This window comes from Oncorhynchus nerka, unplaced genomic scaffold, assembly GCF_034236695.1.
Source record: "Oncorhynchus nerka isolate Pitt River unplaced genomic scaffold, Oner_Uvic_2.0 unplaced_scaffold_2265, whole genome shotgun sequence".
Classification (NCBI taxonomy): Eukaryota; Metazoa; Chordata; class Actinopteri; order Salmoniformes; family Salmonidae; genus Oncorhynchus; species Oncorhynchus nerka.
The window spans coordinates 30,328-44,980 of record NW_027039032.1 but is presented as its reverse complement, the minus strand read 5'-3'; the positions used below and the strand labels follow the sequence as shown (position 1 = coordinate 44,980).

Sequence of the window (14,653 nt, the reverse complement as noted above, 5' to 3'; positions counted from 1 at the left end):
TGTGTCTGGGTAAGAGAGCAGTCAGGCATTATAGCCTGGTAGCCAGTAGACTTCGCATCTGGAGCAGCAGCCACGCTGTGTGTTTGGGTAAGCGAGAGCAGTCAGGCAATATAGCCTGGTAGCCAGTGAGCTTCCACATCTGGGCCAGCAGCCACCGCTGTGTCTAGAGAGCAGTCAGGCATTATAGCCTGGTAGCCAGTAGACTTCCACATCTGGAGCAGCAGCCACTTCGCTGTGTGTCTGGTAGAGAGCAGTCAGGCATTATAGCCTGGTAGCCAGTAGACTTCCACATCTGGAGCAGCAGCCACATCGCTGTGTGTCTGGGTAGAGAGCAGTCAGGGCATTATAGCCTGGTAGCCAGTAGACTTCCACATCTGGAGCATGGCGTGTCTCAGCCAGGCATTCGCTGTGTGTCTTGGTAAGAGAGCAGTCAGGCATTATAGCCTGGTAGCCAGTAGACTTCCACATCTGGAGCAGCAGCCACATCGCTGTGTGTCTCGGTAAGAGAGAGCAGTCAGGCATTATAGCCTGGTAGCCAGTAGACTTCCACATCTGGAGCAGCAGCCACTCTCGCTGTGTGTTTGGGTAGAGAGCAGTCAGGCATTATAGCCTGGCAGCCAGTAGACTTCCACATCTGAGCAACAGCCACTTCGCGTCTGTGTGTCTAGCCAGGACCCATCTGGAAGAGAGAGCAGTCAGGCATTATAGCCTGCAGCCAGTAGACTTCACATCCACATCTGCAGAGCAGCAGCCACATCTGGCCACTTCGTGTGTCTTGGTAAGAGCAGTCAGGCATTATAGCCTGTAGCCAGTAGACTTCCACATCTGGAGCAGCAGCCACATCGCTGTGTGTCAGTCAGGCATTATAGCCTGGTAGCCAGTAGACTTCATCTCAGCCATTATAGTCTGGTAGCCAGTAGACTTCCACATCTGGAGCAGCAGCCACTTCGCTGTGTGTCTTGGAAGAGAGCAGTCAGGCATTATAGCCTGGTAGCCAGTAGACTTCCACATCTGGAGCAGCAGCCACATCGCTGTGTGTCTGGGTAAGAGCAGTCAGGCATTATAGCCTGGTAGCCAGTAGACTTCCACATCTGGAGCAGCAGCCACTTCGCTGTGTGTCTGGGTAAGCAGTCAGGCATTAGAGCAGTCAGGCATTATAGCCTGGTGTGTCCAGCAGTCAGGCATTTAGCCTGGTAGCCAGTAGACTTCCACATCTGGAGCAGCAGCCACTTCGCTGTGTGTCTCGGTAAGAGAGAGCAGTCAGGCATTATAGCCTGGTAGCCAGTAGACTTCCACATCTGGAGCAGCAGCCACTTCGCTGTGTGTTTGGGTAAGAGAGAGCAGTCAGGCATTATAGCCTGGTAGCCAGTAGACTTCCACATCTGGAGCAGCAGCCACTTCGCTGTGTGTCTCGGTAAGAGAGAGCAGTCAGGCATTATAGCCTGGTAGCCAGTAGACTTCCACATCTGGAGCAGCAGCCACTTCGCTGTGTGTCTTGGTAAGAGAGAGCAGTCAGGCATTATAGCCTGGTAGCCAGTAGACTTCCACATCTGGAGCAGCAGCCACATCGCTGTGTGTCTGGGTAAGAGAGAGCAGTCAGGCAGCCTGGTAGCCACTTCCACATCTGGAGCAGCAGCCACTTCGCTGTGTGTCTCGGTAAGAGAGAGCAGTCAGGCATTATAGCCTGGTAGCCAGTAGACTTCCACATCTGGAGCAGCAGCCACTTCGCTGTGTGTCTGGGTAAGAGAGAGCAGTCAGGCATTATAGCCTGGTAGCCAGTAGACTTCCACATCTGGAGCAGCAGCCACTTCGCTGTGTGTCTAAGAGCAGTCAGGCATTATAGCCTGGTAGCCAGTAGACTTCACATCTGGAGAGCAGCCACATCGCTGTGTGTCAGAGCAGTCAGGCATTATAGCCTGGTAGCCAGTAGACTTCCACATCTGGAGCAGCAGCCACACGCTGTGTGTCTGGGTAAGAGAGAGCAGTCAGGCATTATAGCCTGGTAGCCAGTAGACTTCCACATCTGGAGCAGCAGCCACTGGGCCGCTGTGTGTCTGGGTAAAGAGCAGTCAGGCATTATAGCCTGGTAGCCAGTAGACTTCCACATCTGGAGCAGCAGCCACTTCGCTGTGTGTCTGGGTAAGAGCAGTCAGGCATTATAGCCTGGTAGCCAGTAGACTTCCACATCTGGAGCAGCAGCCACTTCTCTGTGTGTCTGGTAAGAGCAGTCAGGCATTATAGCCTGGTAGCCAGTAGACTTCCACATCTGGAGCAGCAGCCACTTCGCTGTGTGTCTTGGTAAGAGAGAGCAGTCAGGCATTATAGCCTGGTAGCCAGTAGACTTCCACATCTGGAGCAGCAGCCACATCGCTGTGTGTCTGGGTAAGAGCAGTCAGGCATTATAGCCTGGTAGCCAGTAGACTTCCACATCTGGAGCAGCAGCCACTGGGTTCGCTGTGTGTCTGGGTAAAGAGAGAGCAGTCAGGCATTATAGCCTGGTAGCCAGTAGACTTCCACATCTGGAGCAGCAGCCACTTCGCTGTGTGTCTCGGTAAGAGAGAGCAGTCAGGCATTATAGCCTGGTAGCCAGTAGACTTCCACATCTGGAGCAGCAGCCACTTCGCTGTGTGTTTGGGTAAGCCAGTAGACTTCCACATCTGAGAGCAGTCAGGCATTATAGCCTGGTAGCCAGTAGACTTCCACATCTGGAGCAGCAGCCACTTCGCTGTGTGTCTTGGTAAGAGAGCAGTCAGGCATTATAGCCTGGTAGCCAGTAGACTTCACATCTGGAGCAGCAGCCACATCGCTGTGTGTCTGGGTAAGAGCAGTCAGGCATTATAGCCTGGTAGCCAGTAGACTTCCACATCTGGAGCAGCAGCCACTTCGCTGTGTGTCTCGGTAAGAGAGAGCAGTCAGGCATTATAGCCTGGTAGCCAGTAGACTTCCACATCTGGAGCAGCAGCCACTGGGCTGTGTGTCTTGGTAAGAGAGCAGTCAGGCATTATAGCCTGGTAGCCAGTAGACTTCCACATCTGGAGCAGCAGCCACTTCGCTGTGTGTTTGGGTAAGAGCAGTCAGGCATTATAGCCTGGTAGCCAGTAGACTTCCACATCTGGAGCAGCAGCCACTTCGCTGTGTGTCTCGGTAAGAGAGAGCAGTCAGGCATTATAGCCTGGTAGCCAGTAGACTTCCACATCTGGAGCAGCAGCCACTTCGCTGTGTGTCTCGGTAAGAGAGAGCAGTCAGGCATTATAGCCTGGTAGCCAGTAGACTTCCACATCTGGAGCAGCAGCCACTTCGCTGTGTGTTTGGGTAAGAGAGAGAGCAGTCAGGCATTATAGCCTGGTAGCCAGTAGACTTCCACATCTGGAGCAACAGCCACTTCGCTGTGTGTCTCGGTAAGAGAGAGCAGTCAGGCATTATAGCCTGGTAGCCAGTAGACTTCCACATCTGGAGCAGCAGCCACTTCGCTGTGTGTCTGGGTAAGAGCAGTCAGGCATTATAGCCTGGTAGCCAGTAGACTTCCACATCTGGAGCAGCAGCCACTTCGCTGTGTGTCTCGGTAAGAGAGAGCAGTCAGGCATTATAGCCTGGTAGCCAGTAGACTTCCACATCTGGAGCAGCAGCCACTTCGCTGTGTGTCTTGGTAAGAGAGAGCAGTCAGGCATTATAGCCTGGTAGCCAGTAGACTTCCACATCTGGAGCAGCAGCCACATCGCTGTGTGTCTGGGTAAGAGCAGTCAGGCATTATAGCCTGGTAGCCAGTAGACTTCCGCATCTGGAGCAACAGCCACTTCGCTGTGTGTCTGGGTAAGCGCAGTCAGGCAATATAGCCTGGTAGCCAGTAGACTTCCACATCTGGAGCAGCAGCCACTTCGCTGTGTGTCTCGGTAAGAGAGAGCAGTCAGGCATTATAGCCTGGTAGCCAGTAGACTTCCACATCTGGAGCAGCAGCCACATCGCTGTGTGTCTGGGTAAGAGCAGTCAGGCATTATAGCCTGGTAGCCAGTAGACTTCCACATCTGGAGCAGCAGCCACATCGCTGTGTGTCTGGGTAAGAGCAGTCAGGCATTATAGCCTGGTAGCCAGTAGACTTCCACATCTGGAGCAGCAGCCACTTCTCTGTGTGTCTGGGTAAGAGCCGTCAGGCATTATAGCCTGGTAGCCAGTAGACTTCCACATCTGGAGCAGCAGCCACTTCGCTGTCTGTTTGGGTAAGAGCAGTCAGGCATTATAGCCTGGTAGCCAGTAGACTTCCACATCTGGAGCAGCAGCCACATCGCTGTGTGTTTGGGTAAGAGCAGTCAGGCATTATAGCCTGGTAGCCAGTAGACTTCCACATCTGGAGCAGCAGCCACATCGCTGTGTGTTTGGGTAAGAGCAGTCAGGCATTATAGCCTGGTAGCCAGTAGACTTCCACATCTGGAGCAGCAGCCACATCGCTGTGTGTCTGGGTAAGAGCAGTCAGGCATTATAGCCTGGTAGCCAGTAGACTTCCACATCTGGAGCAGCAGCCACTTCGCTGTGTGTTTGGGTAAGAGCAGTCAGGCATTATAGCCTGGTAGCCAGTAGACTTCCACATCTGGAGCAGCAGCCACTGTGTTTTGAAGCTGTGTGTCTGGGTAAGAGCAGTCAGGCAATATAGCCTGGTAGCCAGTAGACTTCCACATCTGGAGCAGCAGCCACATCGCTGTGTGTCTGGGTAAGAGCAGTCAGGCATTATAGCCTGGTAGCCAGTAGACTTCCGCATCTGGAGCAGCAGCCACTTCTCTGTGTGTCTGGGTAAGAGCAGTCAGGCATTATAGCCTGGTTGCCAGTTCTGTAGGCCTTTGAACATCAGAGCAGTTGTTGGCTAAAGCACAAACAGATCTGGGAGGGTTATGTCTAGCGTGTCGTCCCTACAGTGTGCAAGACTATCCCAGTATCAACAGACTTTGGTCGGCTCTGTCAAAGATAACTCTGCCCCTTTCATATGCATGTAGAAGCTCTGTCAAAGCTAACTCTGCCCCTCTCATATGCATGTAGAAGCTCTGTCAAAGCTAACTCTGCCCCTCTCATATGCATGTAGAAGCTCTGTCAAAGCTAACTCTGCCCCTCTCATATGCATGTAGAAGCTCTGTCAAAGCTAACTCTGCCCCTCTCATATGCATGTAGAAGCTCTGTCAAAGCTAACTCTGCCCCTCTCATATGCATGTAGAAGCTCTGTCAAAGCTAACTGCCCCTCTCATATGCATGTAGAAGCTCTGTCAAAGCTAACGCTGCCCCTCTCATATGCATGTAGAAGCTCTGTCAAAGCTAACTCTGCCCCTCTCATATGCATGTAGAAGCTCTGTCAAAGCTAACTCTGCCCCTCTCATATGCATGTAGAAGCTCTGTCAAAGCTAACGCTGCCCCTCTCATATGCATGTAGAAGCTCTGTCAAAGCTAACTGCCCCTCTCATATGCATGTAGAAGCTCTGTCAAAGCTAACGCTGCCCCTCTCATATGCATGTAGAAGCTCTGTCAAAGCTAACTCTGCCCCTCTCATATGCATGTAGAAGCTCTGTCAAAGCTAACTCTGCCCCTCTCATATGCATGTAGAAGCTCTGTCAAAGCTAACTCTGCCCCTCTCATATGCATGTAGAAGCTCTGTCAAAGCTAACTCTGCCCCTCTCATATGCATGTAGCCCAGGGACTTCTGGAGACAGACTGAGACATAACCCTTTGGTACAGAGGGAATATATTATCATAACTATTACCCACTAATACTGTCTGAATCTATGCCCTCCAGGATGTAAGTCTGTACTCGTGACATCATATAAATGAATGCTATTTTCAGGTGGTACATTTTCAGACTGCATTGTCAATAACATATTAGTGGAGGACTTGTGTCCTAAATAACACCCTATTCCCTATATAGTGCACCACTACTTTTGGTAGTGCCTTAAATAGGGAATAGGGTGCCATTCGAGACACACCCAATGTGTGTGATGTGTTGTCTGTGAAGGCCATGTCCAGTACCTCATATTGATGTGTTGTCTGTGAAGGCCATGTCCAGTACCTCATATTGATGTGTTGTCTGTGAAGGCCATGTCCAGTACCTCATAGTGATGTGTTGTCTGTGAAGGCCATGTCCAGTTCCTCATATTGATGTGTTGTCTGTGAAGACCATGTCCAGTACCTCATATTGATGTGTTGTCTGTGAAGGCCATGTCCAGTACCTCATATTGGTGTGTTGTCTGTGAAGGCCATGTCCAGTACCTCATATTGATGTGTTGTCTGTTAAGGCCATGTCCAGTACCTCATATTAATGTGTTGTCTGTGAAGGCCATGTCCAGTACCTCATATTGATGTGTTGTCTGTGAAGGCCATGTCCAGTACCTCATATTGATGTGTTGTCTGTGAAGACCATGTCCAGTACCTCATATTGATGGGTTGTCTGTGAAGGCCATGTCCAGTTCCTCATATTGATGGGTTGTCTGTGAAGGCCATGTCCAGTTCCTCATATTGATGTGTTGTCTGTGAAGGTCATGTCCAGTACCTCATATTGATGTGTTGTCTGTGAAGGCCATGTCCAGTACCTCATATTGGTGTGTTGTCTGTGAAGGCCATGTCCAGTACCTCATATTGATGTGTTGTCTGTGAAGGTCATGTCCAGTACCTCATATTGATGTGTTGTCTGTGAAGGTCATGTCCAGTACCTCATATTGATGTGTTGTCTGTGAAGGCCATGTCCAGTACCTCATATTGATGTGTTGTCTGTGAAGGCCATGTCCAGTACCTCATATTGATGTGTTGTCTGTGAAGGCCATGTCCAGTACCTGTCGTCTGTGATCAAGGATGGGAAGCAGCGCATGAGGAAGAAGTATGGAGTGCAGTACATCCTGGATACCATACGGACACACTACAGGTACCTCAACAACCCATTACACTCCAGGTACCTCAACAACCCATTACACTACAGGTACCTCAACATCCCTTTACACTCCAGGTACCTCAACATTTACACTACAGGTACCTCAACAACCCATTACACTCCAGGTACCTCAACATTTACACTACAGGTACCTCAACAACCCATTACACTACAGGTACCTCAACATCCCTTTACACTCCAGGTACCTCAACAACCCTTTACACTCCAGGTACCTCAACAACCCAGGTACCTCAACCTCATTACACATTTACACTCCAGGTACCTCAACATTTACACTCCAGGTACCTACAACAACCATCATACCCACCTCAACATTTACACTACAGGTACCTCAACAACCCATTACACTACAGGTACCTCAACATCCCTTTACACTCCAGGTACCTCAACAACCCTTTACACTCCAGGTACCTCGACATCCCTTCACACTCCAGGTACCTCATCATCCATTTACACTACAGGTACCTCAACATTTACACTACAGGTACCTCATCATCCATTTACACTCCAGGTACCGCAACATTTACACTCCAGGTACCTCATCATCCATTTACACTACAGGTACCTCAACATCCCTTTACACTCCAGGTACCTCAACATTTACACTCCAGGTACCTCAACATTTACACTACAGGTACCTCATCATCCCTTTACACTACAGGTACCTCAACATCCCATTACACTACAGGTACCTCAACATTTACACTCCAGGTACATCAACATCCCTTTACACTCCAGGTACCTCAACATTTACACTCCAGGTACCTCAACATCCCTTCACACTACAGGTACCTCAACATCCCTTTACACTACAGGTACCTCAACAACCCATTACACTCCAGGTACCTCAACATCCCTTCACACTACAGGTACCTCAACAACCCATTACACTACAGGTACCTCAACAACCCATTACACTACAGGTACCTCAACATTTACACTACAGGTACCTCAACAACCCATTACACTCCAGGTACCTCAACATTTACACTACAGGTACCTCAACATTTACACTACAGGTACCTCAACAACCCTTTACTATGGTAATCATAATATTGATGGCACAAATGATGAATTATGAGTTATCTATGCTTCTTAAAAATGATAGCCTCCATGTAGATGGTAAAAATGTATGATAGATGTATGTACATGTTGTTGTCACCTTTGTTTGTATGCCTCCATATGTCCATAATCTGATTAGTTCATCTCTGTGTGCTCTCAGTGTGGAGAAAGATGGCAGTCCTCTGTCTGATGAAAAGCAGACTGTTCAGATCTCTCTGTTCTCTCTGCTGAGAGACTTCCTCCTCAAGTGTCCTACTGCGGAAGAGCTCCACAGCATCTTGGCCTACACACTGGCTATAGGAGAAGAGCAGCAGGTACGCACGCTAACGGAGACATGCTTACTCCTTGTCTTTCTTCAGAGGGGTTTTGGATCTAACCATGTCCTTTCTTGAACCCTATAATTCCATTCACATGTCTCCTCCTCTCTTTCCCTCCCTCCTCTTTGCTTTCTATCCTCTGCCATCTCCCCTCTTCTCAACCTCCCACCTCTACGTCCCTCTTCTCAACCTGCCACCTCTACGTCCCCTCTTCTCAACCTCCCACCTCCACGTCCCCTCTTGTCAACCTCCCACCTCTATGTCCCCTCTTGTCAACCTCCCACCTCTACGTCCCCTCTTCTCAACCTCCCACCTCTACGTCCCCTCTTGTCAACCTCCCACCTCCACGTCCCTCTTCTCAACCTCCCACCTCCACGTCCCCTCTTCTCAACCCACCTCCACGTCCCTCTTCTCAACCTCCCACCTCCACGTCCCCTCTTCTCAACCTCCCACCTCCACGTCCCCCTCTTCTCAACCTCCCACCTCCATGTCCCCTCTTCTCAACCTCCCATCACGTCCCCTCTTCTCAACCTCCCACCTCTAACTTCCTCCTACTCCCATCACTTACTCTCACCTCCTCTTTTCTCCCTCTCTTACCCTCTCCCCATTCCCCTATTTCTCTCTCCACTCCCTATATTCATCCCAATCACTTACTCTCCCCCTCCCTCCTCTCACCCTCTCCACCCCTCCTCTCTCTCTCCACCCCTCTCTTTCTCTCTCTTTCTCTCTCAACCCCTCCCTCTCCCCCTCCCTTCTCTCTCTCAACCCTTCCCTCCTCCCTCTCCCTCCTCTCTCTCTCCACCCCTCCCTCTCCCCCTCCCTCTTCTCTCTCTCTCCACCCCTCCCTCTCTCCCCCTCTCTCTCTCTCTCTCTCTCCATCAGGTGGTGAGTGCGTTAGATGTGGTTTACAGTCTGTTGAGGAGCAGCCCTCCCAGAGAGCAGGTCCAGGCTGTACTGTTGGAGTGGGGAGTAGAACAGCTCTACTGTCTGCTGCTCAAACCCAGCTTTGGAGATGAGGTTAGGGAGAGAGTCTTCAGGGTGAGTCAGTCTGCTGCATCACACCACCATTACACTACCACATCACACCACCACACTAACACCACCACCACCACGCCACCACCACACTAACACAAACACCACCACCACACTAACACCACCACCACCACACTAACACAAACACCACCACACTAGCACCACCACCACCACACTAGCACCACCACCACCACACTAGCACCACCACCATCACACTACCACTACCACCACATCACACTACCACTACCACCACATCACACTACCACTACCACCACATCACACTACCACTACCACCACATCACACTACCACTACCACCACATCACACTACCACTACCACCACATCACACTACCACTACCACCACATCACACTACCACTACCACCACATCACACTACTACCACTACCACCACATCACACTACTACCACTACCACCACTACCACCACCACATCACACTACTACCACTACCACCACATATTAGACCCTCTGTCAGTCAGTATTTTGGCCACTGCTGGGGTAAGCAGGAAATCTGGAATCCTCCAACCAGGACTTCTGGAAAACCTGTGCATGTTGGGGAATTGACCAAAGATACTAGAACTATAGCCATTCTATGTTCAGAGTTTTACCTAGTCATACACTCAATACACAATCTCCCCGTCTTTCCTAGTTTATCTGAGCCGTAGGTCAGTGTTGTTGTTCATCTCCTGCTCTCCTCCTTGGTCATTGACGCAGGTTCTGTACAAGATCCTGAAGAGTGAACGAGTGTCTGAGCGCGCCAAGCAACGTGTCAAGTTGAAGGATTTTGGATACCTCGGTCTTGTTTGTTTTCTAGGAGACGTCCCGTAACCATGACCACCGTGCGCTGTCTTTACGAGCAGGTCCTCGCTACAGGTAGGCCTCAAATATAGCCTCTGGTCGTGTCCCAAATGGAGCCCCATTCCCTTTATACAGTCTAGTAAACTACCAGGACCCATTGTGCCCTGTCAAAGGTAGTGCACTCTATAGGGACTAGGGTTCTCATAGGGCTCTGGTCAAAAGTAGTGCACTATGTAGGGACTAGGGTGCCATTTGGGTGTCAACAACTCTGTGTTGTTGTTTTTGTAACACTGCTTTGCTATATCTTGGCCAGGTCGCAGTTGTAAATGAGAACTTGTTCTCAACTTGTCTACCTGGTTAAATAAAGGTTAAATAAAAAATGTCATAAAAATGTCAGGTCTGTTTTTGTCCTGTTTTTCTGCACAGTCATCCTTTTACAATGCATTTTGTTCTTGTATTGATGGCTCGTCTTCAGAAAGGCTTTAGAGCTGAAATGTCAACATGAAACAGTCTCAACTATAACCTTGTTGTTCCTATAGTATGTATATCTATAGGGGATACAGTGCCTTGCGAAAGTATTCGGCCCCCTTGAACTTTGCGACCTTTTGCCACATTTCAGGCTTCATATAAAACTGTATTTTTTGTGAAGAATCAACAACAAGTGGGACACAATCATGAAGTGGAATGACATTTATTGATATTTCAAACTTTTTTAACAAATCAAAAACTGAAAAATTGGGCGTGCAAAATGATTCAGCCCCTTTACTTTCAGTGCAGCAAACTCTCTCCAGAAGTTCAGTGAGGATCTCTGAATGATCCAATGTTGACCTAAATGACTAATGATGATAAATACAATCCACCTGTGTGTAATCAAGTCTCCGTATAAACGCACCTGCACTGTGATAGTCTCAGAGGTCCGTTAAAAGCGCAGAGAGCATCATAAAGAACAAGGAACACACCAGGCAGGTCCAAGATACTGTTGTGAAGAAGTTTAAAGCCGGATTTGGATACAAAAAGATTTCCCAAGCTTTAAACATCCCAAGGAGCACTGTGCAAGCGATAATATTGAAATGGAAGGAGTATCAGACCACTGCAAATCTACCAAGACCTGGCCGTCCCTCTAAACTTTCAGCTCATACAAGGAGAAGACTGATCAGAGATGCAGCCAAGAGGCCCATGATCACTCTGGATGAACTGCAGAGATCTACAGCTGAGGTGGGAGACTCTGTCCATAGGACAACAATCAGTCGTATATTGCACAAATCTGGCCTTTATGGAAGAGTGGCAAGAAGAAAGCCATTTCTTAAAGATATCCATAAAGGTGTCGTTTAAAGTTTGCCACAAGCCACCGGGGAGACACACCAAACATGTGGAAGAAGGTGCTCTGGTCAGATGAAACCAAAATTGAACTTTTTGGCAACAATGCAAAACGTTATGTTTGGCGTAAAAGCAACACAGCCCATCACCCTGAACACACCATCCCCACTGTCAAACATGGTGGTGGCAGCATCATGGTTTGGGCCTGCTTTTCTTCAGCAGGGACAGGGAAGATGGTTCAAATTGATGGGAAGATGGATGGAGCCAAATACAGGACCATTCTGGAAGAACCTGATGGAGTCTGCAAAAGACCTGAGACTGGGACGGAGATTTGTCTTCCAACAAGACAATGATCCAAAACATAAAGCAAAATCTACAATGGAATGGTTCAAAAATAAACATATCCAGGTGTTAGAATGTCAAAGTCCAGACCTGAATCAATCGAGAATCTGTGGAAAGAACTGAAAACTGCTGTTCACAAATGCTCTCCATCCAACCTCACTGAGCTCGAGCTGTTTTGCAAGGAGGAATGGGAAAAATGTTCAGTCTCTCGATGTGCAAACTGATAGAGACATACCAAGCGACTTACAGCTGTAATCGCAGCAAAGGTGGCGCTACAAAGTATTAACTTAAGGGGGCTGAATAATTTTGCACGCCCAATTTTTCAGTTTTGATTTGTTAAAAAGTTTGAAATATCCAATAAATGTCGTTCCACTTCATGATTGTGTCCCTTGTTGATGATTCTTCACAAAAAAATACAGTTTTATATCTTTATGTTTGAAGCCTGAAATGTGGCAAAAGGTCGCAAAGTTCAAGGGGCCAAATGCTTTAGTAAGGCACTGTATATTTTACTGTGTATAACCCCTCTCCTTGTTGTTCCTATAGTATGTATATCTATAGGGGACATATTTTACTGTGTATAACCCTCGCCTTGTTGTTCCTATAGTATGCATATCTATTGGGGATATACTTTACTGTGTACATCTGATTGTCATTGTTTTGTGTAGATGCCACTCCTAACTTCAGAGACCTGCTGGCTGTGGTCCACCTGTCCCATCGTGCTGAGCTCACTGTCCGTCTGGACGTCTGTCGCAAGGTCAGTCCTTACCTACTCTAATCTTCTTTCCCTTCCACTGTCCTGTTTCCCACCTCTAGTCCTCTTTCCCCACCTCTAGTCCTCTTTCCCCCTCTAGTCCTCTTTTCCCCACCTCTAGTCCTCTTTCCCACCTCTAGTCCTCCCCCCCATTTCTAGTCCTCTTTCCCCACCTCTAGTCCTCTTTCCCCCATCTCTAGTCCTCTTTCCCCACTAGTCCTCTTTCCCTACCTCTAGTCCTCTTTCCCCATCTCTAGTCCTCTTTCCCCATCTCTAGTCCTCTTCTTTCCCATCTCTAGTCCTCTTTCCCCACCTCTAGCCCTCTTTCCCCACCTCTAGTCCTCTTTCCTTTCTCCTCTAGCCCTCTTTCCCCATCTCTAGTCCTCTTTTCCCCACCTCTAGTCCTCTTTTCCCCATCTCTAGTCCTCTTTCCCCACCTCTAGTCCTCTTTCCCCACCTCTAGTCCTCTTTCCCTTCCTCTCATCTTCTTTCCCCACCTCTAGTCCTCTTTCCCCTACTCTAGTCCTCTTTCCCTTCCTCTAGTCCTCTTTCCCTTCCTCTCATCTTCTTTCTCCACCTCTAGTCCTTCTTTCCCCACCTCTAGTCCTCTTTCCCTTCCTCTAGTCCCTCTTTCCCTTCCTCTAGTCCTCTTTCTCTTCCTCTCTAGTCCTTCTTTTTCCCACCTCTAGTCCTCTTTCCTTCCTCTAGTCCTCTTTCCCCTACTCTAGTCCTCTTTCCTTTCCTCTAGTCCTCTTTCCCCACTCTAGTCCTCTTTCCCTCCACTGTCCTCTTTCCCCTCCACTGTATATCTTCACATTCTCTCAGGTATAGTACAATTGAAGATAAAGGTATAGATAGAGGTATAGATAAAGGTATAGACTATTGGGCAGCTACAGGGTATAGACTATAGGCAGCTAGAGTATAGACTATAGGGCAGCTACAGGTATAGACTATATAGACTATTGGGCAGCTACAGGTATAGACTATAGGGCAGCTACAGGTATAGACTATTGGGCAGCTACAGGTATAGACTATTGGGCAGCTACAGGTATAGACTATAGGGCAGCTACAGGTATAGACTATTGGGCAGCTACAGGTATAGACTATTGGGCAGCTACAGGTATAGACTATAGGGCAGCTACAGGTATAGACTATAGGGCAGCTACAGGTATAGACTATTGGGCAGCTACAGGTATAGACTATTGGGCAGCTACAGGTATAGACTATTGGGCAGCTACAGGTATAGACTATAGGGCAGCTACAGGTATAGACTATAGGGCAGCTACAGGTATAGACTATAGCTAGGTATAGACTGGGTAGCTACAGGTATAGACTATTGGGCAGCTACAGGTATAGACTACAGGTATAGCAGCTACAGGTATAGACTAGGGCAGCTACAGGTATAGACTATAGGGGCAGCTACAGGTATAGACTATAGGGCAGCTACAGGTATAGACTATAGGGCAGCTACAGGTATAGACTATTGGGCAGCTACAGGTATAGACTATAGGGCAGCTACAGGTATAGACTATTGGGCAGCTACAGGTATAGACTATTGGGCAGCTGTATAGACTTGATTGTTCCCTGTGTTTCAGGTATAGACTTTGGGCAGCTCTAGACTTTTTCCCTTCTCTCTCTCTCTCTCTCTCCATCGCTCCTCTCTTCTCTCTCTCTCTCTCTCTCTCTCTCTCTCTCTCTCTCTCTCTACATTGCTCCCTCTCTCTCTCTCTCCATCGCTCCTCTCTCTCTCCTTCTCCCAGCTCTTCTACCTGATCTATGACAATGAGGACTATGTTCGTCAGCTGGCCCGTCAGCCAGGCTGGCAGGATGTGTTAACTAAGCTCTATATGAAGGAGTCCATGAGTCTCGCGGTCCCTCCCTGGCAGGCTCCAGCACCAACAGCTCCTGGACCCCTCCTCCTCCCCCCCTCTCAGGTAGGGAAGAGTTCCAGGTCGATTGAGGGAATCTGTATCGGTCAGAAAAGTAATAATAATAATAACTTATGTTATAACTTCAATAATAACTTATGTGATGTTTTATATTTCTGGACAATAAACAAGATAGTTTCTGGATTCAGCTCTATCCCTGCTATAGATCAGTTA

At 48.6% G+C, this 14,653-nt stretch overlaps 1 protein-coding gene across 1 annotated transcript; it reads left to right on the top strand.

The window, feature by feature from the left end:
* The first annotated feature begins 3,213 nt into the window (after window positions 1-3,213).
* LOC135567264 (neurobeachin-like protein 2) lies at window positions 3,214-14,421 on the top strand. Its single transcript, XM_065014686.1, has 7 exons — window positions 3,214-3,810; window positions 6,787-6,889; window positions 8,139-8,292; window positions 9,178-9,333; window positions 10,058-10,216; window positions 12,466-12,554; window positions 14,312-14,421. Exons 2-5 carry the CDS (start codon window positions 6,834-6,836, stop codon window positions 10,169-10,171), a joined length of 480 nt encoding a protein of 159 aa, XP_064870758.1. The 5' UTR covers window positions 3,214-3,810; window positions 6,787-6,833; the 3' UTR covers window positions 10,172-10,216; window positions 12,466-12,554; window positions 14,312-14,421.
* The last annotated feature ends 232 nt before the right edge of the window (window positions 14,422-14,653 follow it).

Excerpts from the sequence above, each read along its gene's own strand:
- LOC135567264 (XM_065014686.1), top strand. The coding sequence starts at position 6,834 with ATGAGGAAGAAGTATGGAGTGCAGTACATCCTGGATACCATACGGACA. Across the intron at positions 8,293-9,177 it reads CTATAGGAGAAGAGCAGCAG|GTGGTGAGTGCGTTAGATGT; the intron begins GTACGCACGCTA and ends TCTCTCCATCAG. Across the intron at positions 9,334-10,057 it reads TTAGGGAGAGAGTCTTCAGG|GTTCTGTACAAGATCCTGAA; the intron begins GTGAGTCAGTCT and ends TCATTGACGCAG.